The following is a 26,154-nucleotide window of genomic DNA, read 5'->3' on the forward strand; positions in this document are numbered from 1 at the left end:
GCTTGTACTCAGTGACCAAGGTGTTGAACGCTCCGACCTGTGAGAGCAAAATCCCTCCCCTGAAGGCTGTCGACCAACAAGGAAGACCCTCCCTGTGAGAGGCGACCTGTAACCGTGGAAGCTAGTTCATTCCCTTCGGACGAGACGCACTGCCCTTTTCGTTTGCATGTCTGTTTGCTTCCCTTAAACAGAGGCCTCTGCTCCCACCTGTTTGGGTGGCCCATTTTGCCCGGCTGTACCCAGCCTCATGCTCTTCGTAGGCACGGCCCCTCCCCCGGTCTGAGCCTGGTCCCCGGGCAGCATTAAAGGCAAACACAGCTTTAGGAAGTGATGGCAAAGGGTTCCCCTAGGTTGAAACTGCCGGGTGAGGGCTGCGGAGTCCTCTCCCGCGCAGGCTCTGGGGCAAAGCCGCCGAAATTCCCTCTAATTTACCTCCCCCCTCCTCCACCAAGCCTCCCCGGTCCACCCTCTTTTTGGTTATTAAGAAAACACCCACAGACGCAGCTGTATTCAGACGCGATCTCCGCACTAGGGCCCGTGTGTGCGCGTGTGCTTGTGCACGTGTGTGTGTGTGTTTGTGAAAAGATGGGTGGAGGCCAGTGGAATTACACGGATACGCGAGAAGAAAGGCTTGCTTCGGCACGGGTGGAGGAGGCGTATCCGTCTCCCAACTCTGAGGTACAAGGTGGTGAAACATGTTGATGAGAAAGCAGAACGTGCTGGGAATGTGTGCCTGACATACACCGGCTTCTCCAGTGTTTTTAAGTGATTCCTGGCTGAGGAGATACGAAGAGCTTACACGGGAACAAAGAGGCGTCTGAGGATTAAGACGCCGCGCCAGCCGGCGCAACTCGGTTACCGGCCACTCTGCGCTAAACGCCCGCTGCACCAGCCCTGCGTCCCCGCGCACGCCGCCTTGTGCCGCTCTGCTCCCCCCCTCCCAGGCCCCCCAGCCCCACCAGAGGTGGCCAGGGACGGACTCACACACCCACTGCCAGACCCCCGGGGCACGGGGAACGGTGGCTTCAGCTGGAGCTTACCCAGCCTCGGAAATCCGCGCAGCGGCAGCAGCGCTCGGGGGCTCCCCGAGGCCCCGAGGCCCGCGGCCGCGGCTGTCGGGCTCGCTCAGGCGGCCGGTCCCCAGCGAGGCCTGGCCGCGTGGGGAGGCGGCAGGGCCATCGTCACACCCGTTCAGCAGGCCGGGGCCCGCCGGCGCCCGGGACTTCACGGGCTGGCGCCCCTCGCCATCATCCTTGCGCGGCGCCGGCAGGTCTCTGGACAGCTTGTAGCCGTGGGAGATCAGGAGGTCTTCTACGCTGTACATAGCGCTCGGGCCGCGTCCAAGCCCCGCCGCCGGGGCCGTCGTGGTGGCAGGACCCACACTGCGGGACAAGGAAGGAGAGTATCTGTGAGCCATCACCGACTCCCGCTGGGGCCCCGCACCTCGCCCGCCCTCGACCCCGACCAGTCCGGACCCTGGGCGCGGTGCCAGCAGAGGAAGGGAAGGGGGGCTCCTGCAGTTCGTTTACGCCCGGGCTTGGGTGAGTTGGCCCCTCGTGGACCAGAGAGGTGGCGTCTGTTCTTTGATTCCGCTGAGCCAGGGCGGGGCGCCGACGCTGGGGACCGCGCCCTCGGATGGCCGCTCCTGGCAGGAGAGTCGGACTAGCGATTTAAGCCATGAAATGATTGACAGTGTCCCAGCGCCCACAGCCCAGACATCGGAGGACAACACACACCGGAGAGAAGACAAAACAAAGAGAGAGACTCGGAAGCTGCAATTACTACTCCGTGCTGCTAAAAAGAGCCATTCCCAGCTTAATCTTACTGTACTTCCCTGCTTTCATCTTGGAGACACACCTTTTGCTCCAAGAGGGCAGAGCGAGATCTTTAATCAACCCGGGGCCAGGATACACTGGCAGACGCAATCTGAGTGGGTAACTAGCCGCTGAAAACAGATCTTCAGCCCTTAATGAGGAACGCTGACCAAGCCTACACACCCAGCGCTACACGATCCCAAGTTGCTTCCCACACGAATCCTGTAAGCATCAAATCCCTCCGCAACGTTATCTTGGGGAGATGGTTTGCACCTCTGAGCCCAGGGCGCCCACGTCCGAATCCTGCCAGGGCACCTTAGTTTAACAGTGGCAACTTCCCCAAACACACTGTCCTAAGACAACGGTACCGGCCAAGTAGAATGGAAATGGACAGAGCCCTACGAGAAGGCACACGCGTGCACAGGTGTGGCACTGCCATGTTTACTTTGACACCAGAGAATCTTCTTTCCTGCGTCTTCCCATCGCTAATAGGGTGGAAGGCGGTTTGGTGAGACCTGCCGCTGCCTCTCCTTGGGCTGTGATGCTGGCCTGGGAGAGCAGCACACAGCAGCGGGCCTGGAAGAGCCCGGCCAGCTCCAGCCCCGCTTGGCTGGTGGACGGAAATAGCTCGAGCACCGTGGCAGCCCCTGCAGACAATGGCCAGGAAATGCCTGCCGCCCGCCTGCAGGTGAAAGGGGGGCGCAGGGGGGTGCAGGGGGCGCACGTGCTTCCTGCTGACGGGACCTCTCACGGGGGCCCATCACAGGATCCCGCTGACTGTGCCCGTCCTCGGCTCATCACACTCTCGGCCCGGCAGCAGCAAAGTCTCCACTGTCAGCACGGAGAGGGTGAGGGGACCAGACTGTGGAAGTCTGTGGTTCTCCGTCAGGTACCTACACGTCACGGAACAGCCACAAGCTCCTGCCGTGGCTGTACTACTAGTGGAACCGTCTCCACAGCAACTCTGCCACTCCTGACCCTGCTGCTGTGCGTCTTCTAGGGCGCTTGTACAACATGGCCAGAGAGATGGAAGGACCAGAGAGGCGAGCGTTCCTTCCGATTCCACTAAGCCGGGCCCTGGGCTGGGACTGCAGAGGAAAGGGATTCCATCACAAACCCAGGGCCGTGGGGACGTGGAGGCAAGGTCTGTCTTGTTCAGTGCTAGGCCCCTGGCATCTGGCACAGAGTATGCTCTCAATAAATCACTGTTGAATGAATGCACAGTGGGAGGAAGGGACATTTGAGCTAGGTTTTGAAGAATGATTAGGAGTTCACTCCATAAACTGCACATGCATGTGTATGAGATGGGGAACTGGCATTTAAAATAGACTTGGGGTACCGTCATACCAGGAGTAAAGAAATGACACGGCAACAGAATCCTGGTAGCCTAGACTAGGGTCCCCAGACTCACTGGCTCAAGGTCACACAGCCAGTTGGCACCACGGCTAAAGTTAGAGTTTAGGTCCGAGGACACTCAGTTTCTCTCTCCGTTACTACGTCAGGCTCTTGAAAAGCAAAGCCAAGTGCGCTGCACCCCAACTGGCCACCCAGTACGCAGAGGAGCAGGCCGGCGTCCACCACAGAATCCACTGTGAGAGCGGTAAGAAGCAATGACCCTCAAGGAGAAGGTCCGTGGGTCACTGTCCTTCCGGGATTAGGTGAACCGCTCCATCCTGGCTCTGTCTGTGTGTAAGTATAGTTAGCAAACCCTTAAGTGGCACGCCAGCTCAGGCCAGGCCGTGAATACCTTTCAAAAAAGACCCAAACGCAAACAAGCCGTACTTGACCTTAGAGGTTTGAGGTCAAAAGTGTATTGATCTGGGGGGACTCGTAACCTGCTCGGCCTCAGAGGCCAGCAGCCTGGGGGAGCAGGAGAATGAAACACAGCAGCTTCGGCACGCAGGCCGTGGGGCCCCATGGGAGGGAGTGACCCACAGGCCCTGCCGCCCGGGTGGGATGCCCAGTGCCCACCCAATCCCCAGAGGACCCCTCTCCCTCTGGCTGGCACTCACCACTTCTCGACCCCAACTCAGAGCCTGGTCTTCTCCCTCCTTTCCACCCCAGGCCAAACATCACCCCTCCCCTCAGACAGAGTTTCAATAGCCACGCGGTGGTCCCAACCCCTCTTGGATTCAGTGTCCTTCCCGTAGCATCCTTACCTACTGCAGAAGGGCTGGCCTGTCCCTAACGCAGCAATCCCCCTGGCCACCAGGAGGGGACGCCAAGGTGCTGAGGAGGAGATGCGCCCTTTCAAACTTTCTGCCCAGCCCTGAGACAGCGGCCTTCTGAACGGATGGCACCCGAGGCCACCCTTGCCCACCAGCCCAAAGGGCTGCTATTCAGACAAGCACACAGCAAAGCTGGACATAAACGCAAGCTATTATAACATGAGGGTTTACAACTTGGAGAGATGTGTGTGTACAGTGGACCCTTGGGTCGCTGACGCCCGGGTCATCAGAAATCTGGGGGTGACTTTACAGTCAGGCCTCTGTACACAGGGTCCCTCTGTATCCTCGGTTCCCCATCCGCGGATTCAACCGAGCCTGGGCGTGCAGGCTCACACCCTGTAAGGAGGCGCTTACTGAAAAGAATCTGTGTATCTGCGGCCCCGCGAAGGTCAAACCTGCGTTGTTCTAGGGCCCGGGCAGGAGACTTTTCATCCCCATGGTGGTGCTGACACCCAGCCCCAGCCATGATCCCGGGGGCAAGTCATGAACCACACCAAACCTCAGTTTTCTGACCTGCAAAATGGCCACTCTCTTCTTGGCTCACCAGACCGTTCTGAGGGCCACATAAGTACAGGGAAAAGTGTAACTCGTGCACAAATGTGAGAGTGCGTTCATCATGCAGCGATGTCTCCTTTGTCTCTGAAGGGTTACCTGCCCGATGAAAAGCTTTCACCTTCGTTATTCATTGTGACCACTAGACCCTTCCTGATTCCCTTCGTGTCACTTGGGATGTGACTCTTGATTTCGAAAGTCACTCCCGCTTTCCAACACCCAGACAGCTGTCTTCCAGGAAGGGACACTTCCATCGCCCTCCGAGTCACTGACAACAGCAAATGTTATTTTACAGAGTCCCAAACGTGGAAACACAATTCCTGAGGGCCTAGGATGCACTGGACACTGAAACTATAACAATGAACGAGACACGTTCTTTGCTCTCGAGAAGCAGCTCACTGGCTCGCTGTGGCGACAGCAGGAAAACAGGTCGTTGAAGCATGGCACACGCATGCACACCGACGGGAGCTTGCCCCTCCCCACAGTGTCACAGCGCTGCGGCGGAGACAAGGACAGGAGGAGAGACGGGACCCTCACCCAGGCTCTCAAGGGGTCAGGAAGGCCTCTGGAAGATCGCTTCTAAGCCAAACAAATCCCTCAAGGTAGAGCTGCACTGTGAGATCACCCTGTGAGTATGATTTTCCAGCCAGTCCATGTAAGAAATTTTTTTCTTTGCTACTTTGTCACCTTGTGTCAAATACTCATAGTGGAACATCTAATAAAGAGCAGTCCAGTCAGCGCAGGTACGTAGATACACTCTCAGGGGAGGAATCCCGGGACACAAGGACAGAGACGAAGGAGCCCACTTTCAGTATCTTTTTCATTCTATGACTATCTGAATACCATTAATGCAGAGAAGACATTTAAGATAAGGACACATGTGTTAACAGGACAGTCCATCAGGGCCCGGCTGCCTCTGAAAGCGGGGAGTTCGTGGCTGGGAGAGTCTTCCGTGGCGGTCAAGGATTTGTCAACTCTGTTGTTTTTACAGCAAATCCACTGAAGGTGTGTGTACACACCTTAGTCAAAACTTGAAAGGGAAAGTACTTACCCTCACATCCTGACGGGTGCTCTCATATTTTCTCTTCCATTTTCACTTCTGAAACATGCTGGCCACTACCCAGGAAATTCAGTGCCACACGAATCGGTCACAACCTACAGTTTGGAAAGCACTGATGCAGAAATCAGTCCTGCGCTGGTCAGGAGGCTGGACTAGGCGGCCCCTGAAATTCTGTCAAGTTCAATGACCCCATCAAGCTACGAGAAATTCCTTAGTCTAACAAGTTCCTTGCTCTGTTCTCAACAGCAAATACACCTCTTCTGTCCTATCAACAATTTCCTTTCAAGAAAAGTCACAGCAACTAAGTGAAGCTACTTTCCTATTCTTAAGAGCAAAAGACGAAAAGAAATAAACCTCCTTAAGGGAAAGGACAGTCTGCTGCTTCCTTCCTCTGCCTGTGATCTACCTGGGGCTCGAGACCTGAGGCCTTGGAACACAGCATCACTGGTTGACAGATAAAACCCGGTGTAGCAGGAGCCAAGAGGGCCACCAAGGAGCCCTCAGCATGAACTGGACCTGCAGTGCTGCCGCTTTTATTCTTTTTGGTTGGAGAGAGCCAGGAAGCAGCATTTTGTCTCTTTTGAGTTCACTATGGCTCTTTTCATCTTTTCCTACTATTCTCTGCCCCACAAATTGCTAGAGTTAAGTCCATCATTTCAAAGACAAAATTGAGAAACCGGTTGAAAAACTCTGCCACCCCAATAAAAACCTGATGGCCTGGCAAAAGGGCCACGTGTCCTGGTGGGTCTCCTTCTCTGGGGGGCGTACGTTCGGCTGTTTCTTCTCATCTCAGGTGGAAGCTGTCTGCAGACTTCCACCCGATCAGAGCGAAAACGGAGCAGCTCAGAGAGCTTTCTCGGCAGAAGGGCCTCGCTTTCCATCCTGGCTTCTGCTTGGCGGATGGCCTTTACCAAGTGACTCAACTTCCAAGCCGCTTATTCCAAAGAAAAGCGTGTGGCTTCTAGTAGCTACTAGGATGTCAGGAGAGCAATTTCTACTGGACTTTGTGGCGTTGCTCAATGTTACCAAAGAGAAATCAGGGCCCAACCTGGCCACCCGGCTCAGAGAACCTCTCACCCGTTTATACAACTTGAGTTGAGCGACAGAAGCCATTGGATTAAAGCAAATTGTGTAGGACAGTATATACAAAGAAGGAAAACTGGATTCATAACAAGTCTCTTTTTACAGAGGAAAACTTTTGTGCTGAGTGTGTGACAACACACCAAAAAATAGTTACACTAAATGCAAACTATTGCTTTTTCCCCCTCTGTTCTGTTATTAAAATGCATAATTATAAGCATCAAGACTCCAAAAATAATCGAAGAAACAGTGAAGGAAATAAAAAACAAGGAACAGTGAGCTGGGTGAGAAGACTGGGTTCAGTCCACAGTTCTCTTGTTCACCTCGACAGGACTGGTTTAGATTAGACGAAATTCATGAGATGAGGCCCAAAGAGAAATGCTTACGGCACACAGGCTGTGATCTAGGTGGTTTAGAGGGGTGGGGGGGAGGGAGAGGAATAACAATGCTGAACAGCTCAGTTTCCCGGGTTGGGTTTTATGATTGAGTCATGACATCACTAGGTTTATATTCTATTACTTTTCTTCCCCTTGAGGATGCTTGGGCTAGGTGGTAAGATGCTCAAATACCCTCCAGGAGATGCATGACGAATTCACCAAGAACATCTTCCAATCTGTGGTTAATTTATCCCCCTGCCACCGCTGCAATTAACTCTCTCTGTACAAAGCAGAAGGAAGAGCCTGTTCCATAAGCTCAGAATAGCAGCGCATGAAAGATAATAACATCATCCGTCCCCGAGCATCTGCAGTCTGCCAGCTACTCTGCTAGCTGCCTGGCGCACTTTGTTTTCTACTCCCAGTAAATGTCCTGCTGTGGATATGAACGTCTCCATTTTATAGACGAGAAAACCAAGGCTGAGAGTCCAAGGTGACACAGCCTGCAAGCACAGATCCAAGGGTCAGACCAAGGTCTGTCCAGCTTCACAGCCCGTGCACTATTGTAGGCTCTAAATTTCCTTCCTTAATAAGCAACAGAAGTTTCCCAATTTACCAAATAATGCATAAATATAAACAAGAAAGGAGAGAAGGCATGGTGGCATGAAGATGAAAACTATATTTAAAAGGAAAAAATTCTTTATTCTCTTGGACTGAGACGGCTCTTCGAGGCGATGCTTCCCTTGTACACTGAGCACACACACCACACACACACGCACGTACATGCACACACACGAGGGCTCATGCCTCGCTGATGGCAACGTCTTGATGGCCGTACTAGCACTGACTTCTAAACACTCAAATACTCAGTAACACGATTCATTCACAAATACACCACACGATGCTCTCCGACCTTCAGCAGACCTCTTCAATTATTCTGGGTTCCAGGCTCTTGGTTGGGGACCTGGGGTTCTCATAAAAGCTGCCGTGTGAAGCTGAAAAACGGACAAACTGCACGTATGAGAGATGGGAGGGGAGCTTGTAACTTTCAGAAAAAAACTAAATTCTAAGAGAAAAAAAATTATCTGCATAGAAACAGACACCCTTGGGAGTTCCCTGGTGGCGCAGAGGTGAAGAATCCACCTGCCAGTGCAGGGGACACATGTTCGAGCCCTGTTCCGGGAAGATCCCACATGCCGCGGAGCAACGAAGCCCATGTGCCACAACTGCTGAGCCTGCGCTCTAGAGCCCACGAGCCACAACTACTGAGCCCGCATGCCACAACTACTGGGCCTGAGCTCTAGAGCCTGTGAACCACAACCACTGAGGCCTCGTGCCACAACTGCTGAAGCCTGCGTGCCTAGAGCCCGTGCTCTGCAACAGGAGAAGCCACCGCAGTGAGAAGCCCGCACACTGCAACGAGGAGTAGCCCCCCCTCACCGCAACAACAGAAAGCCCGCGCGCATCCCAGTGCAGCCAACACAGCCAAATATAAACAAATAAATAAATTTATAAAAAAAGTAAAAAAGAAACAGCCACCCTTATCTGCAACGATAACAGGATCTGGACTTAAATGAGCACACAGTGTGAAACCACAGAAGGGTTTGGGCAGATAAAGGAAAGGTGCTTTACACTGACTCTGGCAGGAAAGTGAAGGACTAACACGGTCAGAACAAGGACAGACGTGTGGACAAGTAGTCACAAGTCCCCTCTTTTGTAATGTGCAGGGGTGGTAGCAGAGAGGATAAGGGATGAAGGAAATTATTGAGAGTAACTTTCAAGGGAAGAAGTACAATGGATTTTGGTCTTGGTGACTAAGGTAATGGTCCTTTCATTAGGAGAAACACAGAAGTCGGAAGTAACTCCCGGTTGGAGAAGATGACAGGTCATTCGATTTTAATTTAACCAACTTATTCCTGCAAAATTTCTTTGTGCCCAAATCATTCTCGAATGGCTTTTCATCAGAGTTTTTGTCCTTTCCAAAGAACCCGAACGAGACCACTTAAAGCCGTCTTACTCCGCGGTGGGCTTCTAAGTTCTGTAAGTAGCAGCTGTATCCTTTATATCCAGGCTGAAGGCACGGTGAGGTTAGGAAAGCACCGCTAACAACCCATCAGCATTGGAGCATGAACTTGAGCCGTCCACCCCCTCGCTGTAGGGACTAATTTCCATTCCTGCACGTTGCTCAGTACACATCTGCTGTGTGGAACGGGGCCTGAGACGATGCATAGGAGAAAAGGAGAGAACCCATGGGTTTCAGTCTTCTCCCTAAAAAGTAAATTAAGAAGACTGAACTAGAGGTTCTTCGGGGTCCTTCTAGCTCTAGAAATCGCCCCTCTCTCTAGCCTCTTCTCCCCTGTGATGAGCAGCGTGCATTTCTAAGTCAGCCCGCCCCGGTGAAGAGAATACAGCTTGTGGCTCTGACACAGAACAAAGCTAACTGGGTCACAGGAAGAGAGACCCTCTGACCTTGGCCTCGTACGTAGCACCCATACAGAGGCCAGCCCAGAGAGCAGAGCTAAGCGGCCACACGCTGAGAGGAGGGCGCAGGTAAGGCCAGGGAGTCTACCACCCAGCACCCTCGCTCCCAGAAGACCCCGAGCGCAGTGATGCCCACTGATTGCAACCTGCTTTGCCCTGGGTGTGTAGGCCCTGCGCTCGGAGAACACAAAGACACACAAGCCCCGCCCACACCCCCACCTGTGGACCTCCTAGGCTGGGAGGCGTGACTCAGGCATTCTCATCACTAGAGGCGGAGCCTTGCGAACGAATGGTACCTAAACAGGCTCCACTGCCTCTTCCCTTCGCATTTATAAAAATGTTCCATCTTTTCGTATTGACGGTCAGCAGGCTCCGCTAGACAGTGAAATGAAACAAAATATTAATAAACTCATGAAATCAACCAGCACTTTTCTGCCTTTTTAACAACTGCCTAGCACTGAAAACTAAGAGACAAATACCCAATTAAAAATATGAACCAAATGTTCACCCTCACCTGTGATCAAGGATATGCAAATTAAACCCAAATGCCACTATTCACTTCTCAAATTATTGAAGCTTCTAGAAAGCAATAGCTGTTGTTGGTGAGGACACGGTGAGTGAGCTTTAAGGGTTCTCCTATTTGTGTATGACTGTGTGCAGGGATCTGTAGGTAAATGCTATTTCCTTTCTTAAAAGTGATTAATGTTATAAAATCTTTAAAAATCTGAAACCCTATAGACTAATAATCTCACTTCTTGGGATCCACCCTAATGAAATCATCCAAGATACACACAAAGTTTTATATAAGGATACTTATCCAAGTTCTAATTATGACAATAAAAAAAGCTAAACTAAATGTTCATTTAAGGGATGGTTAAAATTCTGGTGCGTCCACGTGGTAGACTACAATATGCACGCAGGTGTATAAAATGATGTTTTCAGATATATAACGGCACAGGAGAAAATGCTCCTGGTCCCGTGTTAAACAGACAGTTTACAAAAGCCTAGATTCAGTGCATATAATACAATTTCATTTATATACGTACACACACACACACACACACAGTGTGGGGAAGAGGAAACATACTAAAATAGCAACAGTGCTATTGGATTCTGAGTTTTTAAAACAATGTCCTTATTTATACTTTACTGTATTTTATGATGTTCTGTCATGAAATGGAGTAGGTCGAACCGTATGACGTTTTACGGGTAAAAAATGGTCAAATATTGGCACTTTCTCACACTTTATTATTATTTCATCATCAGGGAAAAAAACCCGTAAAAACAAGAAGCTACATAGGTAGGAATAGGAAAATGTACCACTGAAAACGTACGGCATATTTGGAAGACTCAACGAGCATAGAAGTGACACAGAAGAAAAGAATAAATGAATAGTAAATTACGTAAGGCTCAAAGGGTCTAGTATATGGTATTTGCGTCTTATCTGCTACAGATATACTTAACCTGATTATAGTAGGCTCAAAATCACGTTCTGCTGATAGAATTGTATGTAAGATTACAAGCAGCATTCTAAAGGTCTCGATGAGACATTGTTACTCTTCTAGAAAACGTTCTCAGTTGCATTTGCTGACATTCCATCCTTAAGATGCAATTAGTCCCTCAAATTGTTGGCAGTTGACTGTAAATATTTCTTCAACTGACAATTTTTTGGTCAAATGTTATGATTAATATATAACAAAGTACTTTCTTTAAACAAGAGGTGAATAGCCAAGACACAAAACAAACCAGACTGAGGCATGTTGCTAACTGAGGCATGGATTTTTATTGCTTTCTACAGCTTTTTTTTTTGGTGTTTTTTTCGATGGTAGAGCCATGTATTTTATTATGAGCAAGAGGATTGCCATTTCCCTTTCCAGTCTTAATAATTAAATAAAGAGCTCAACAGTTTAAGTCCTGGGACAGTAAGTTCTCACACACTGTCGTCACCACACCACAGAGGGATGACCAGCTCTGCCAGGGCCCTCAAGTGGTGAAAACCCCTTTAGACATAAAAAGCATATCGAACCTGGGAAGTAATAGTTTTTAGTAGGGCAACTGTCATGGAGTTAAGTTTCTTTAAGATGACAAAAAAAAAAAACGAGATGGAAAACTTGGGTCTGAGATCAAAAGGTTCCTGGAACACTAATCTTGCTGGGTTGGGTTGGTATTAAGGCATTGATTCAAAAAGAGAAGAAAATAAAGTACCAAATATTACAGACTTTATTTTTTTCATAAATATTATCTCTTCTAACTTCTTTGTCTCTTCACCACAACTTGTATGAACACACATACAAACACATTCTCACATACACACACACACACACACACACACACACAGATCTTCTCTTTCACCTCTAAATCCTGTCACACAATTATTGCTTTGGAGACCTCACCCATTTGTAAGAGACCCTAAGTACCTCATTAACATTTCCAAAAGATTAGCAGTCATTAAGAAAAGGACTGAAATTGGATACGATTTTTTAAATCTTCTGGAATTGTTGGCTATTTGCAAAAACAACTGTAAAACTTATAATAGGTTAGAATTAAATTCCACTATCACCAGAGACATCAAACTCCACATACGAAGATTCCTGAAGTCGTCTATTAAACGTATAACACACTCGTTTTGTTTCGAATAAAAGAGCCAACATGTAACATTTAAAAATGTTAAAGTTTAAATTATTTCATATAATTCTTACATTATTTATTTTCTAATTGGGAAAGTCATATAATGTTATTCTAGAAATAAACACTGAAAAACTCAGCGTTTAAGTAAAAAGTTAAAGTCCCCCAAGCCCCACTGTGTCAAGAGATAAAACCATCTGGTTTCTGTTTCTCCAATTAGTCTTCCTATACACAGTTGCTTTCTCTCTCTCCCTTTTCTTTCCCTCCTTGAAATATGTATCTTGGTGTGTCTTTATAATAGTATCTAAATTCTTAGACTTACACACAGAAGAAACAAGCTGAATGAGAAAGCTCTAGAGAGAGAACCAAAAAGCAGCAAACTACAAAGATATTTAGTGGTCTGATAATAAAAGGCTCTGTCAGTTGGGCCAGGCGGTCCCCAACTGTCAATATATTACCTTTAGAAAGTTTCTGGAAAATATATTTAGTTAAAGAAAGTTAAGGTAATAAGCCAAACTAAACAAAACATCACAAATTCAGAACAAGATAATTGAGGTTTTAGCACCCGGACGGTTCCTGTATGTTTCAATAACATGTAACATTTAAAGACTATATCAAAGTACTGGAGACTGTTCTAGCCCCTCTGGGCTGCTGGCTTTAGCAAGTGAGCGCCCCTTTAGCGCGTGCTGCATTCCCTAAGTCAGCCCGCCCTCGAGACAAAGCACAATAGCAAGGTTTCAACAACTGAGATAACACTTCCCATGCAAAAGGTGAACAACAACATCTGCTGAAAAGCCAAATAAACTGCAGTAATGGGTTCAGCCACCGGCCTAGAGGACGTCAGAGACGTAGTCCTTGCTTCTCAAAATAAAAACCACAACAGAACAATTGTTTCACTCCAACGCTCTGCATTCTAAACTCTCTTTAGATTAATTAGCGAGAAGACCCGCCAAGCTCTTTAACAGAGAAACGCTGGACTCTGAACAGCCCGGCCCGTGTTTGCGGTCCTCCCAAACTCGAGAACCTGCTGGGGCTGCAGACCGCCGGGCTTTCTTTACTCATAAGATTTAGTTTTAAACTGCATTTTAAAGATTAGACTCCAAGGATCTTTTCAAAGGTTTTTTTGTTTTTTTTTAACTGAAAAATTGGTCCTTATTTATTCTCCTTGTGTACCTCCAGTCGTCAGTTACCTTTTATAGCTAAAATTTTACGGCCCAATGTCTCTGGAATCTGTGACTTACTCAGATGCGTTACTGGATAACTCTGATTAGCCTGTCAAACCCTCCAGAGCATGTGGACACTCGGCATTTTAAGTTATGTTCCAAGGAGGTGGAAAGACAAAAATTCTTTTTTTTTTTTTTCCTTTCTGGCACGGGATTCCTCCACCCACCCAATCCCCCTAAATCTCTTGGGCCTGCCAAAGGCCTGACCTTCCCATCTCTGCAACAGCGGGTGAAGTCTGGAGGAAGGCCCAGCAGATGAAGGCCTCTGTTCAACAAATATTTGCTCACCCCTCTAGCGGGAGGGAAACCGTTTGCTGCACGCCGCCTGCCCTGAGTAACGCTTGGAGCCCTTCAGGAAGCTTGTTCAGCTGGTGGCCAAGAATTAGACACCTACTATCAAGGTAAATATAAAGTCCAAGCCCACAGAGCATTACGGAAAACCGAACGAATTCACCAAACTCCCCACTTTACACGAAAACCAACACGAGTTCCTCGAAATAGAATCTGCGTGGAACTTCCAAACAAACTTACACTCGCCTGCCCTGCTGGACGGTCTTAATCCATTCATCTTAAATTCTAAAACTACCTGACAGACGGCAACGCTTCCCTTTAGTTTTCCCCACTCAGACGACTGCGTCTGCGATTTTCACCCAAGCGTTTCTGGCCGCCTGAATCCCTGGCCCACTCCCCCTCCCAAGAATCCCCTCCCATCGTCCAACCCGCATCTCAGATCCCCGGGATACACACTTGCGAAACTGAAAAGACGAAAGGAAGACCTCCGAGTTGTGTGGTCCGCACGGCTCCGCTCTCTCCCCAGCAGGCCAGGCGTCTAGAGCCGGGGCGGGAGACGCAGCACGGGGTGGCCAGGGCGGCAGGGGACGGGCGGGGGTAGGAACCCGCCTAAGCTAGCTCCCCGAAGCCTTCTGCCCCCGGAGAGCGCGTACGAGCGAGGGCTGGGGCGCGGCCAGGTTGCGCGGGCGTCAAGTTCCCGTTTCCATTTTTTCCTTCGGTAGTGAAATCACAGCTGCTTTTCCAAACCCCTAGGAGAATCCCAGGCGCTCGGCTGCTCTGGCCCGTTTCGGGGGCGAGAGCGGCGCCCTGAGCCGTAGATCGGGCGTGCAGGAAACCCCTGGCCCTCGGGGGCGAGCCGCTGGCGACCGCGGGTGCGGGGCGCGGAGGGTGCGCGCGGAGACCCGGGCCCGGCGGGCGGGCGCGCTGCAGACCGCACAGGGAGCTGGTCAGCCAGACGCACGGCGCTCTCGGGCGGGGCCCTGCCCTTCTCCCCCCCGGTTTCCCTTTCCCTCCTCCGCTTCACCGCCGGCAGCCGGGGGCCGAGCCGCCGCGGGCACTGGCGGCGATCTGCGCCCTAACACCGGCGGCCCTGACCCCCCGGCGGCGGGTGCGCGCGGCCGGGCGGAGATGGCGCGGCGCGGGGGGGCCGTGGGAACCGGGACCTCAGGGACCCCGCGCAGCGGCTGTCAGCTCAAAGGGTGGACACGCCCGCGAAGGCGCCGGACCCGGCAGCGACCCCCGCCCTCCGGGCCCCCCCGCGCCGAGGGGCGACACGCGCGCCGACGCCAGCCGCGGCCCTCGGCGCCGGCCGGGCAGCGCGTGCCCGGGGCTGGGCACCTGAGGGCGGGGACTCGCGCTCCCAGCAGAGCGGCGCCCCCCGCCCGAGGCCGCGCGGCGGGCTGGGGAGGGCGCCGACCCGAGCCGCGTCCGGGCTGGAGAAGTTGGGGGGCGAGCGCGGGAAGCTGGGGGCGAGGCGCCGTGGGAGCAGACCGGATGGGCGGTGGGAGTCAGGAGGGGCGAGGGATGCCGGGACTTACCGAGCGGCTCCCTCATGCTGCCCCGCGCCGCCGCCGCCGCCGCCGCCGCCGCCGCCGCTCCGGCCCGCCGGGGACCAGTGCGACCCGCCCCGCTCGCTGCCGCCGCGGCCGAGCATGCCCGGAGCCGCCGGCCGCCCCGCCCACCCAGGCCGCCCCGCCCATCGACCCCGCCCACCCCCTCGCTCCGCCCCCAGCCCCTCCCCGCCCGCCAGGCGGCCTACGGGCTCTGGTCTCCGGCCGGAGGGCGGCACCCGAGCGGCGGACGTAGAGCCGAGGGCTCAGGCCCCCTCCCACCCCGCCGAAGGCACAGGTGAGCGGGCCACCCTTCCCTCTCTTTCCTGTCCCTTTGGTTTGGGCTGCTTCAACCCTGTGCGAATGTACACACACACACACACACACAAATACGTATCCACTCACAGAGAAGCACACACACATATTCACACACACACAGATGCACACACACACATACAGCCACACACAGATTCACACAAACACACTCATGCACACACACTTTCACAAAAACAGGCACGCGGGAAAGGCGTGAAGAGCGGAAGACAGTTGACAACAGTTTAGTGCCTGGGATCGCCTTCTTTAAAAGCAGAGCCCTGGGAGCCTTCGCTGGAGGCTGCCAGGGCCCTGGCAGGTCAGCGGCTCCGTCCTGTCTCCCGTCTCTGACAGATGAGGAAACTGAAGCCAGGAGGAGGTGGAGCTCAGCGGGATGAGCATTTACCTGCTTCCAGCCCCCTCCACCTCTCTCGAAACAGTGATCAGGCTGCTGCCAGTTCTGTGGTGGCAAAAGTCCTTGTACTTCGGAGGGCAGAGAAAAGACAAAGCGTTCAACTTTGCTGATGAGTCACAGAGAGGGAGAGGGTATTGGCTAAGTCAGTTTCACTGAGGCAAGGATGGGTGGGCGGAGCAGCCTGGGACCCCTGCAGAACGAATTGGTAGAAAAACGTTCAGCCCCACTATGGATTTCGGGCTGTGCTCGTTGCCATCGTACCAATAATATCTAAAGTCGTTTGTACTCTCACCGCGGGCAGCCCCAGGCTGAGCCCTTCAAATGCATTATTTTCTTTTAATCCTCACCACCGTCCTTTGAGATGGTGGGTCTCGGGGAGGTGCCACAGTTAGCAAATCTCAGAATCTGGCCCAAGACTCTCATTCTGAACCCTCATCGCAAGGAGTGTGCAGTCTACGAGAGAGAAAAAAAAAAAAAAAGCCAAACACGCCAGTGCTGGGAAAGAAAGAGAATATGATCAAGGGCCGTGTCGTTCCTTATCTGTAGTGCATCCGAGGAAACCAGGACCGGGAGATGGGAGCAGACTGCATGAGCAGGAGCTCAAGGGGCAGACGGCTTGGGTCCTGATCCTGGGCGCTCTGCCACTTTCCAGATGTGTCACTTCACTTCCGTGAGCCTCAATTTCTTGTCTGTTGAGATGGGGATGACGACAGTGCTCACCTCATAGGGAAGCCATGAGAGTTAAGTGAGATAATGCCTATTTAGCACTCAGCATACTGCTGGCACATGGTAAGAACGCAGAAATGTTAGCTCCTACCGCCAACACCTGTCCTGATAGTGGTCTGTGGGAAGGCTTTGTGGGGAGCGCCCTGAAGGCCTGGTAGGTTGCACTTAGGCAAAGAGGAAGGCGATCATCTCCGGGCTGGGAAAATAAGATGAGAAAAAAACAAAGAAAATAAAATGCAGAGGCTTTTCTGGGAAATTGCAGTTATATACAGCGGTGACATTACTTCTTGTCATAAAAGCATCTCTCAGGGATAGACGGCTTCAATGACACACCACTCCCGTTTGTCCTCAATTTGTCAACACAATGAAATAACTTTTTTGGGGTGTGGAACATCTACATGTGCCCAGCAGTACACATATGCGCACACACGAAGCCAAATGTTCCCGCAGGATCATTTCTCAACCAGCGCATTGAGATCAGGACACGGTTCCCCATAGAACAACGTTATATTGTCGGGTTTCTGGGTCAGCCCCACGGAAACTTCCTAATGTAGCTGAAATGCTGTGTCGTTGCAGCAGAAGACAACACTGAAGCAGTGGGAGAAACAAACTCAACTAACCCACATAAAGCTTCTTCAGAAAGAAACGGTGGGAGCAGAAAGGTAGGGCAAAGGCAGCTTTCATTAGAGGGAGGTACCGAGACTGCGATATTGGAGATGCTGGAGAAGATGACTTCATGATTTCCAAGATTCCTGTGGTTTCCTGACACTGCCTCTTTATCATGACAACCTCGTTCAGAGTGTTTGCCTTCCCTCTTTCTTCAGCACAGACACATCACTGGCCCTGCTCTAATCACGGCCATGACTAAGGCCGTTTCAGAAGAACAAGCAGAATGAAAAAATGAGGATGGGGCAGTGGGAAGCAAGGAAGAAGGTGGGAGACTTTTCTGCAGATTTGGGGATACCGCTGTGAAGCGGGGAGAGGGCAAGATAGAAAAGGTACATGAGTATGAGGGGTGGGTGTCTGAATTATAAACAGAAGAAAACAGAGGTGAACGGGAGCATGGTGTTTCCCCAGATGAAGGTAAAAGCTGGGGAGGGAAATCCATTGTGCCCATTTCCCACACTGGTCACCAGTACATAGACCAGGGGTGGTGGACAGATGTGCGAACCAGCTGTGTATCCATATGCGTATATGTGGTCTTCTGCCTTTTATATATACACGCACATATACGTGTATACGTATGTTTGTTATTGTTTTTAGAAAAAAAAGGCAGGTCTCTGTAACTCAGAAAGCACCTGCATAGGTTTTATTTTGACTGCAAAGAGAACCCCTTTCCTTCCCCCCATCACCTCCCACTCTCAGTTTGGTGTAACCTCACCCCCTCTCTCTCACCTACTTGATTTTGGGAGATTTAAACACAGGAAAAAAAAAATCTATCTACTGCTTATGCAATTGTGAGAAAACAAAAAATGTGGTTTAAAGCAACCCTGAGCGGGACCCGGTGCCAGGATCCAGCCCCGGATGGCCGCACGTCTCCGCCTCTCTCCGAGTCCTGGAGAAGGCATTTCACAGGCTCAGGAAGGAACTGGATTATTGAGTCATCAGGGCAGATGTGCGATGACCAGAGAGAGAATGCTTAACGGCCTTCTTAAGGAAAAAAATAATAAAAAGGACAAAGCCCTTGTTCCTTTGACTTGCTGCTTTTATAAGGACCTAGAAACCTGCCCCCCGCCCCACCGCCGTCCTTGCTTTAGGGCCTCGGTGATGACCCTACCACAAGGTTTCTTTTAACTTACTATTGTTTGATGTTTTTCTCAGTCTGTAAAAACACTACCAGTTCTTGTTTTCTAAAAAGATTAATGTTCTCGATAAGATCTTGAAGTCCCTCTTGTTGGCTTGTTCTAGAAAGTCAGACAATAATAGTTATACAAAAACTAGAAAGGGTTTTATAGCAACAGGTGCTAAGAAAACTTGTTTTTAGACCTCGACATACTTTCTATTAATTCATAATGCTATGCTGCATTATTAGTTTTAACCAAGAACTGCATTATTAGTTTTAACTAAGAACTAGAAATCTGTTTTCCCAAATGTACTCCCTGGACCACTTACTTCCAGATCAACCAGGGGGTTTGCCAGAAAGCCAGATTCCTGGGCCTCATTGGACACAATCAGAATTTCCAGTTGCTACAGTTGAAAGCCTGGAACCTGTACTTTCAGTGAATGCCCAGATAATTCGCATACACTGCAAAGTTTGAGAAGCAGGGAGAGAGCACAAGAAACAGAGCTAGTGTGTCGAGGGCCTAACGGAATGATTGGCACGTAATAAACATTCACAGAACAGCAGCCGTCGTCATCATTACATGATGCTGGCGGAGGCCCTGGGGGAATAAAGTGCATTAGGTGTCTGTTAACTGCAGGCTTAGAAGACTGGGCACCACCCCCAACAGAAATTTTACAACCCTGGGGATTAAGAAAAAGGATGACAAATGTATTTCAGTCCTATACCTTCACTCTAAGGAGATTGAATCTGCATGGTTATTGCATGAGAAAAATGATTTTTCATTGTTTTCTCTTTGTCCACTTTCTCCTCCATCAGGCCACGCACTTGCGGGAAAGCCTCTCGGCCTCCCTCCCGAGCCCTGCCACCTGCCCCCGGAGCAGAGGTGCAGTTCGTTCTAAGCATCCCCCTGCCTGCGGTCTACAAGTCTTTGTCAGATTCATAAGGAAAACGCAATTTTCCTGTCCTCCGGGGAATGACAGTGGCTGGCTGGGAGCACCTGGGACACAGGAGAGACAGATGTGGCTGTAGGAGGACAGTGACATAGGCCAGCACCGCAGTGTCCAGACACAGGCACAGGCACTCTGGCCTCCTCTCCTGACATCTCACACCAGCTGATCGAGAGGCAACCAAAACTGAGTATTTTCTTTAACCCTGTGTGACTTTTAATTTAAAAAATGGGAGGGACTTCCCCGGCGGTCCAGTGGTTAAGACTCTCTGCTTCCGCTGCAGGGGGCACGGGTTTGATCCCTGGTCAGGGAACTAAGATCCCGTAAGCTGAGTGGCACAGCCAAAATAATAAAATAAAGTAAAAAAAAAAAAAAAAAAGGAGATACGTGAACAACTGTGAAACAAGTTGGTTATCAACATTAGTTGCAAAAAAAAAAAAAGCTTCCATCAGGGGAGAGAATAAGATATCAGGCTTTCATTGAGTAGGTGATGGCTAGCATACAAAAAGGACACCAGGGTGGGGAGAGGCAAGGCCTTGCTTTCGTTTCGTGTTCGTTGTGTGCCAGGCACTTGGCTAGGCCTCGACTTAAGCTCTTCCATGGATTTGTTACCAGGGTTGGATGATTCTGAAGGAGTGATTCAAGTCGAATGCTGAAGAGACTATAAATCCCCCATATAAGAAAGCTTTCCACATCTCTGCTTGTTGGCCTTCATAAAACTCCCACAGCATTTGGCCTAAGCTGCTAGGATAGCGTTTATCACGATACACCTGGATTGGCTGTGTCAGCCTACATATCTAGTTCAGCTACTGGATTCTGAGTTCCTGATGGAAGGGATTGGCTCCACCCTGTCCTAACTGTGTTTTCTTAGGTCCCATATTTATCTGTCTGTCAACCATTAATCACAGGGCCAAAGCAGTGGCCTCCGTTGTTTATAACTCTTCTGTGATCTGGAGTCCATGCTGTAAACAGCCTCCTTATCTAACCCTCGCACACCAAGCCGATGTTTTCCATGCCCTAAATCAACCCAGACAACAAGGGACAGCCCTGATGTCCCAGAGCCCACCAGAGTCATTCAAACCAGCCAATCCCAAGCTGTTTCCCAGCCCTGTCTTGCCTTACCCACGGAGACCCCAGTAAAAGCTGTGACCTCTGCTTTCCCATCACTCCTTTCTGGGCCCCCGTGGCCCTGCGTGCCGTGGCATGCCTCTCCTTTCTAGGGGATCTGTGAGGGACATTAAACTTTTCTGTCAAAGGCATTGACCTCTCTGAGTTGTCACTCACTCACCTTTATAAATTAAGACCCAGATCAATCCCTCTGTTTACCACACCCAGCACCATAGGGTTGAACTGAATTGTTGAGTATCTCTGAGTGGAAAATGGCCACGTGAACTCACATTGTGCAAATCCTGAGTTATAATTCCTCACCATATGAACAGGGCGGAATCAGTGAGCAGAGGGCTGAGTGCCACTGAAGGAAAAATGACCAACACTTTCAGAAAGTGCCTAGGGTTTCTCAAGGTTTTGGTCTATTGGTTTTCAGTTTGTTTTGAGTTTTATTTCAGCTATTTCCGTGTTCCGTCTTAAACCCAGCCTACTCTTCCTTTGTTTATTAGTCGCTTAAGTACCCAGGTGATTGATTGATCCACTATATCACTAGATATAGATATAGATAGATCACATTGCATGCTATTTGGTGTAATCCCACAAAAATTAAATTTTCTAGAAGCAGATAATGTAAAACATGCAAATAAGAGAGTCAAGGAGAATAATTAGTGGTTTGTAGGAAAGCATCTAATAGACACGAAGCGTAAGTCTGAGCAAAGAAAATAAATCATTAGTGAAAGTCAGCTTTTCATCGGCAGTGGTTAAAAAATAACAATAAAAGTCCAAACCCAGTGTCTCATTTGGCTGGGACGATTGTTAGTGAGCTCCTGGGTAACACCTTAACTCCTGCAGTGTTCCTTTTGTCACCCACTGTCCCCTGGATAAGTGGAAACTCAGTCCATCGTTCGGGGTCCCCACTGATAAGTCGCCCCCATCTCAGCATCTGCCTGGGCCAGAGCCTCTGTCCCCGCGTGGGAACCCACAGCAAACCTCCCTTGGAGAGGATGAATTGAGCGCAGTTTTCAAGTCAGCAGGGAGCCGTACGTACTTTCTAGTTTTCTCAAACTAGCGAATGCATTAATTCTTTGTCTCAATATTTTTACAGTCTTCGCTATAGTTCTTGATGCCTGGAATGTGTATTAGAACTTTTGCTGAAACCACCAAATACCTGAAGGTTACCATAACTAACTAGTCACAGATGTAGTGTTAAATCCACCCCTATTTTTTCCTCTCTACACAGCACACGCTGGAGCCATAATGTTATACATTCTTGGAACAGATGCTATTCATAAGCAAAACTAATATCTTTCCCAGAGAACACTGCCTGATTTGTGGTCAGGGCCCACCTGCTTATCAGTGGGCAAATCTGCACATGAGGTTATGATGGATTTTACACGTGGACAGGTTAATTTAAAATGTAGAACATTTCCTAGTTACTAATTCTCTGCTGCTAACTCACAATAAATTGTTCCATTATAATTATTAATTTATTTTTATTTATTTCCGCAGCTTTCCTAATGAACTGTAGTATGAACAGGGCACCAGCACATGGAAACAGAGATGGTGACAGAATGAGGAATATAAGGACTAAATATTCTAATGTTGAAGCAATTGCTGGAGGGTAAATCTGACTTTCAGCCATTTGATGTAAAATGTTAAGGTCTTTTTTTAAATTGAAATATAGTTGATTTACAGTGTTGTGTTAGTTTCAGGTATACAGCACAGTGATTCAGTTATGTAATACATAGATATATATGTGTGTGTGTGTAATATATATATATATTCTTTTTCAGATTCTTTTCCATTATAGGTTATTATAAGATATTGAATATAGTTCCCTGTGCTATATACTAGGTCCTTGTTGTTTATCTATTTTATATATAGTAGTGTGTATATGTTAATCCTAAACTCTTAATTTACCCCCCGCTTTACCCTTTGATAACTGTAAGCTTGTTTTCTCTGTCCGTGGGTCTATTTCTGTTTTGTAACTAAGTTCACTTGTATTGCTTTTGTTTTCTGTAAGCGTCCACATATAGGCGTTATCACATGATCTTTGTCTGGCTAACTTCACTTAGTATGATAATCTCTAGATTTTAAGGTCTTAATACCTATGTTTAAGGGAATATATTTAAAAGTTAAAAGACAGATAGGTTTTCTTAGGTGTAGGCTTGAAAGTTTAATATAAAGAAAATGAGAAGAAGCCCCCCAGATGCCAGTGCACCATTGCTTTGGGAAAACAAAATGCTCTCTTCTTTCTAGTAAAGTTGGCCGACCAGAGGTTAGCATCATAAAAACTTACGTGACATTTAAATTAAAGGCCATGAAACATCTTTAGCGCACAGTTAACTCCCACTGCTACTTAGCAGAGTACATTTATTGAGCATTCCCACTTTCTAGGTTGTGTGCTACCCTTTGTATTCCACGCTATAGCAGAGACACTATGTTTACTAATATCTCAGAATAAGCACATGCTTCCTGCAGAACCTACACACACAAAGGCCTCCTTCATCACACCAGACTGTAAGCTTCTAAATGACAAGATACCCGATGACAACTACCATTCACAACGGAAACCATTAAGGCTGAAAATGTCACCATCTGATTTTATTAAAGTAACGGGCCGTTTGGAAAAAAAGAAGTGGGTAGCTGTCCTTGGCTAGGAATCCAGAGCTGGGGCTCAGAAAACTGCATTTTACCTAAGTTCCTTGGTTCAAATGAGCAGCAAAGTTTAGGAGCCACGGTTTGCAACATATCCTGGAATTAACTTGCTACTGACAGGTCCTCTTAGTAATGCTTCTTCACTTGCCCTGTAGATCTCGTTACCTACAAAGCCACCGGCTGCCCAGTGTGAGGAGCGAATGCATTCACAGTGACACGCGTCCCGGTTCCCCTGCTTGTCAGGCGGTGACGTAACTGAGGGTTTGGGTTGGGTCTTCAGGCTGCCATGTATTGATTGTGTGTCTTTGGGGAAATCACTTTGTTCTCTGAGCCTCAGTCTCCCTACAGGATAACAAACCACATTGTGGTTACAAGGATCAAATGAGATCTTTTATGAAACCATTCAGAACGGAGTCAGCATTCCATAAATGTTAGCTGTCATAAATGTTGAAGGCTGCGCTTTCCTGGGGCTCACGTGAGAATGAACGAGAGAGGTGGAAACTCCTGGCCATCACACACTCTCAACAAGAGCTCCCAGTGTCTTCACGTGCTGGGGACTAAATGTAACTGCTGAGCGCAGCCCCTCATTTGTTGAGAACCAAGGGAGAAACTTCTCTCTCTTCAGGAAGACGTCATTTTAGTGCATTTTGCTTTAATGTGCTTCCTAAACATTGTGTTTTTCACAAATGGAAGGTTTGTGGCAACCCTGCACTGAGCAAGTCTGTCGGCGCCATTTTCCCAACAGCATTTGCTGACTTCGTGTCTCTGTGTCACATTTTGATAATCGTCACAATATTTCTAAATTTTTCATTATTATATTTGTTATGGCGATCTGTGCTCAGTGATCTTTGTTATTACAGCTCACTGGAGGCTCAGATGATGGTTAGTATTTTCAATAATAAAACGTTTAATTAATGTATGTACTTTTTTTAGACATAATGCTATTGCACTCTTAAGAGACGTGTAAACATGACTTATATATGCGTTAAGAAACAAAACACTTTGTGTGACTTGCTTTGTTTCTATCTCCAGTTTACTGAGGTGGTCTGGAACTGAACCCACAAGATCTCTGAGGCTTGCCGGTATTCATTTGCTTGTGGTAGGAAAAACGTTACAGAGATATTAGGTGATTAACAGATTGTAGGGACTGTTCCACTTAGCCTCTTAATTGAAAGGCAAGACTGTGATTTCCTTCCTTCCTTCCTGCTCTGCAGACAAGAGAATGGTATCTCAAAGAGCATTGCATTTTTAAGTTAAAACAAAGGTTTTAACTAAAGCTACTGAAATATCATAATGAATTTAGTTAAAAGACTGTGCAAGGCAGGATACTTAGAGCTACCTTGATTCTGCCAGGGATCCCAGATACCACAAGATCCCAAGAGAACACTTTAGTGAGAGGACTGTTACCTACTGTAAAATGTAAAGGAAGGCTCAGAGCTTAATCTGAGCGTCTGGCTCCGTGTGTGTGTGTGTGTGTGTGTGTGTGTGTGTGTGTGTGAGAGAGAGAGAGAGAGAGAGAGAGAGAGAAGAGGCCAGTAAAAGAACCAGCTTTCAGGATTTAGAAAAGTAGTTTTAACCCAATGACGACAGAATGGAGAAACGTGTTAGAAATCTTGACAAAAATACTGTGGACAAAATAGCTATCTGAGTCTAACTCAAGTGTACTCTGAAGCATCCCTGATGGGGGTCAGTTTGCATGACTCTTCTTTTGGATATTACCCCATAGTGGACCTGTGGCTAGGACATTACTGCACTGACCTTTCACCCTTTTCTTCCAAATTCAGTGGGAGGGCACCAAGCAGGCCACTGGCCAAGATGAACGTAATGTGACCATATTATAAACTCACTGAGGGAATTCCCTGGTTGTCCAGTGGTTAGGACTCCACTCGGTCACTGCCAAGGGCCCGGGTTCAATCCGTGGTCGGGGAACTAAGGTCCCAGAAGCCACTCAGCGCGGCCAAAAACAAGGAAAAGAAAAAACTCACTGAAAGTTTCGGCAATTTCAAGTTCAAGTCCTCTATGTGTGTCTTGAGCCAGATTCTCTGGCCTGGACATTCCGAAGAGCCAGCCTGGCTCTGTGGCCTGGCTTTTAAACGTTCCCAGGTGGATCGCATCTCACCTCATCTGTGAGTGCATCATAGCAGGGGTAGAGCTGATGGGCACAGCTCCGTGTCCACTCGGACACACAACGGAAGCGATTTCCGGAGACCTGCAGCTGCCGTGATCCCCACAGGGGACAGGAATCCAGAAAGGGCAGAAGTCATGAGAGTCCTTGCAATCCTCGGAACAAGGTTGTGGTGGAAGGTGACAGGGCAGCTGGTGGCTCTGTCAGCCCCCGGTCCCTGTCCTGTATCCATCCCATCCCGACACACCATGCTTTCAATACCTGCTGTCATAGGAGGCTGACTCCCTTTTTGCCATTTCCCACATCCAACTAACTTTTAAAGGCTTTACTTATTTTATTTAAATCTGGATTTCACAAGCAGGAAATCTCTATAGACTTCTAGGAGCCATCTTCTTCCTTGAGGCAAAAGGCCCTGGAGTCCAGAGTGGACTGGGTCGGCGTGGCCCTCCTCTCTGAAGGAAATAAATGGGCTTTGGGGATGCAGGAGCCAGTGCAAACAGAGTCCCCGCCAATACCAAGAAAAAGCCCACAAAACGGACTGTCACATGCTGCCTTCAATCTGCTTTCAGCAGCCTTCCTCAGGAATAATGTCCTCTCCTCATTAAACCCATTAGCCTGGTGACATTTCACACAGTTTTATCCCAGCTCCAGGGAATGGCCTCATTGATCTAATCTCCCTGTCAGCAGCAGTGACACTGGGCAATTGTTATATAATAAGTGACTAAGGAGAGAAGGTGCCCAAGGTTTGCTCTGACTTTGGTGGGTTTCGAAGCAAAGCTGTCCCCTTAACCCACTCTAGAAAC

At 49.0% G+C, this 26,154-nt stretch overlaps 1 protein-coding gene and 1 long non-coding RNA gene across 10 annotated transcripts in view; one reads left to right on the forward strand and one right to left on the reverse strand.

The window, feature by feature from the left end:
* The window catches only part of JCAD (junctional cadherin 5 associated), a 74,819-nt gene that overhangs the window by 24,794 nt on the left and 23,871 nt on the right, over positions 1–26,154 (reverse strand). The window contains exons 1-3 of one of the 6 annotated variants that reach the window (XM_067705410.1): positions 15,267–15,347; positions 5,646–5,749; positions 1,041–1,382 (exon numbers count right to left, since the gene is read on the reverse strand). In XM_067705410.1, the coding sequence (XP_067561511.1) occupies positions 1,041–1,324 (284 nt within the window). In that variant the 5' untranslated portion in view covers positions 1,325–1,382; positions 5,646–5,749; positions 15,267–15,347. Of the gene's footprint in view, positions 1–1,040; positions 1,383–1,475; positions 2,328–5,645; positions 5,750–14,184; positions 14,623–15,266; positions 15,383–26,154 lie in introns of those variants that run through there. The other 5 variants (XM_067705420.1, XM_067705403.1, XM_067705427.1 and 2 more) reach the window with 5 other exon arrangements.
* Positions 15,484–24,229, forward strand: LOC137206625 (uncharacterized). 4 transcript variants are annotated; one of them, XR_010934758.1, is made up of 4 exons: positions 17,404–17,664; positions 19,331–19,651; positions 22,078–22,189; positions 23,382–24,229. It is a non-coding gene; the product is annotated as an uncharacterized lncRNA (long non-coding RNA). The 4 variants fall into 4 exon arrangements; XR_010934755.1 differs by lacking the exons at positions 22,078–22,189; positions 23,382–24,229 and adding an exon at positions 15,484–15,576 and having other exon boundaries at positions 17,556–17,664; positions 19,331–20,720; XR_010934754.1 differs by having other exon boundaries at positions 22,078–24,229.

The sequence above is a fragment of the Pseudorca crassidens genome, chromosome 1 (assembly GCF_039906515.1).
Source record: "Pseudorca crassidens isolate mPseCra1 chromosome 1, mPseCra1.hap1, whole genome shotgun sequence".
NCBI classification, from domain to species: Eukaryota; Metazoa; Chordata; class Mammalia; order Artiodactyla; family Delphinidae; genus Pseudorca; species Pseudorca crassidens.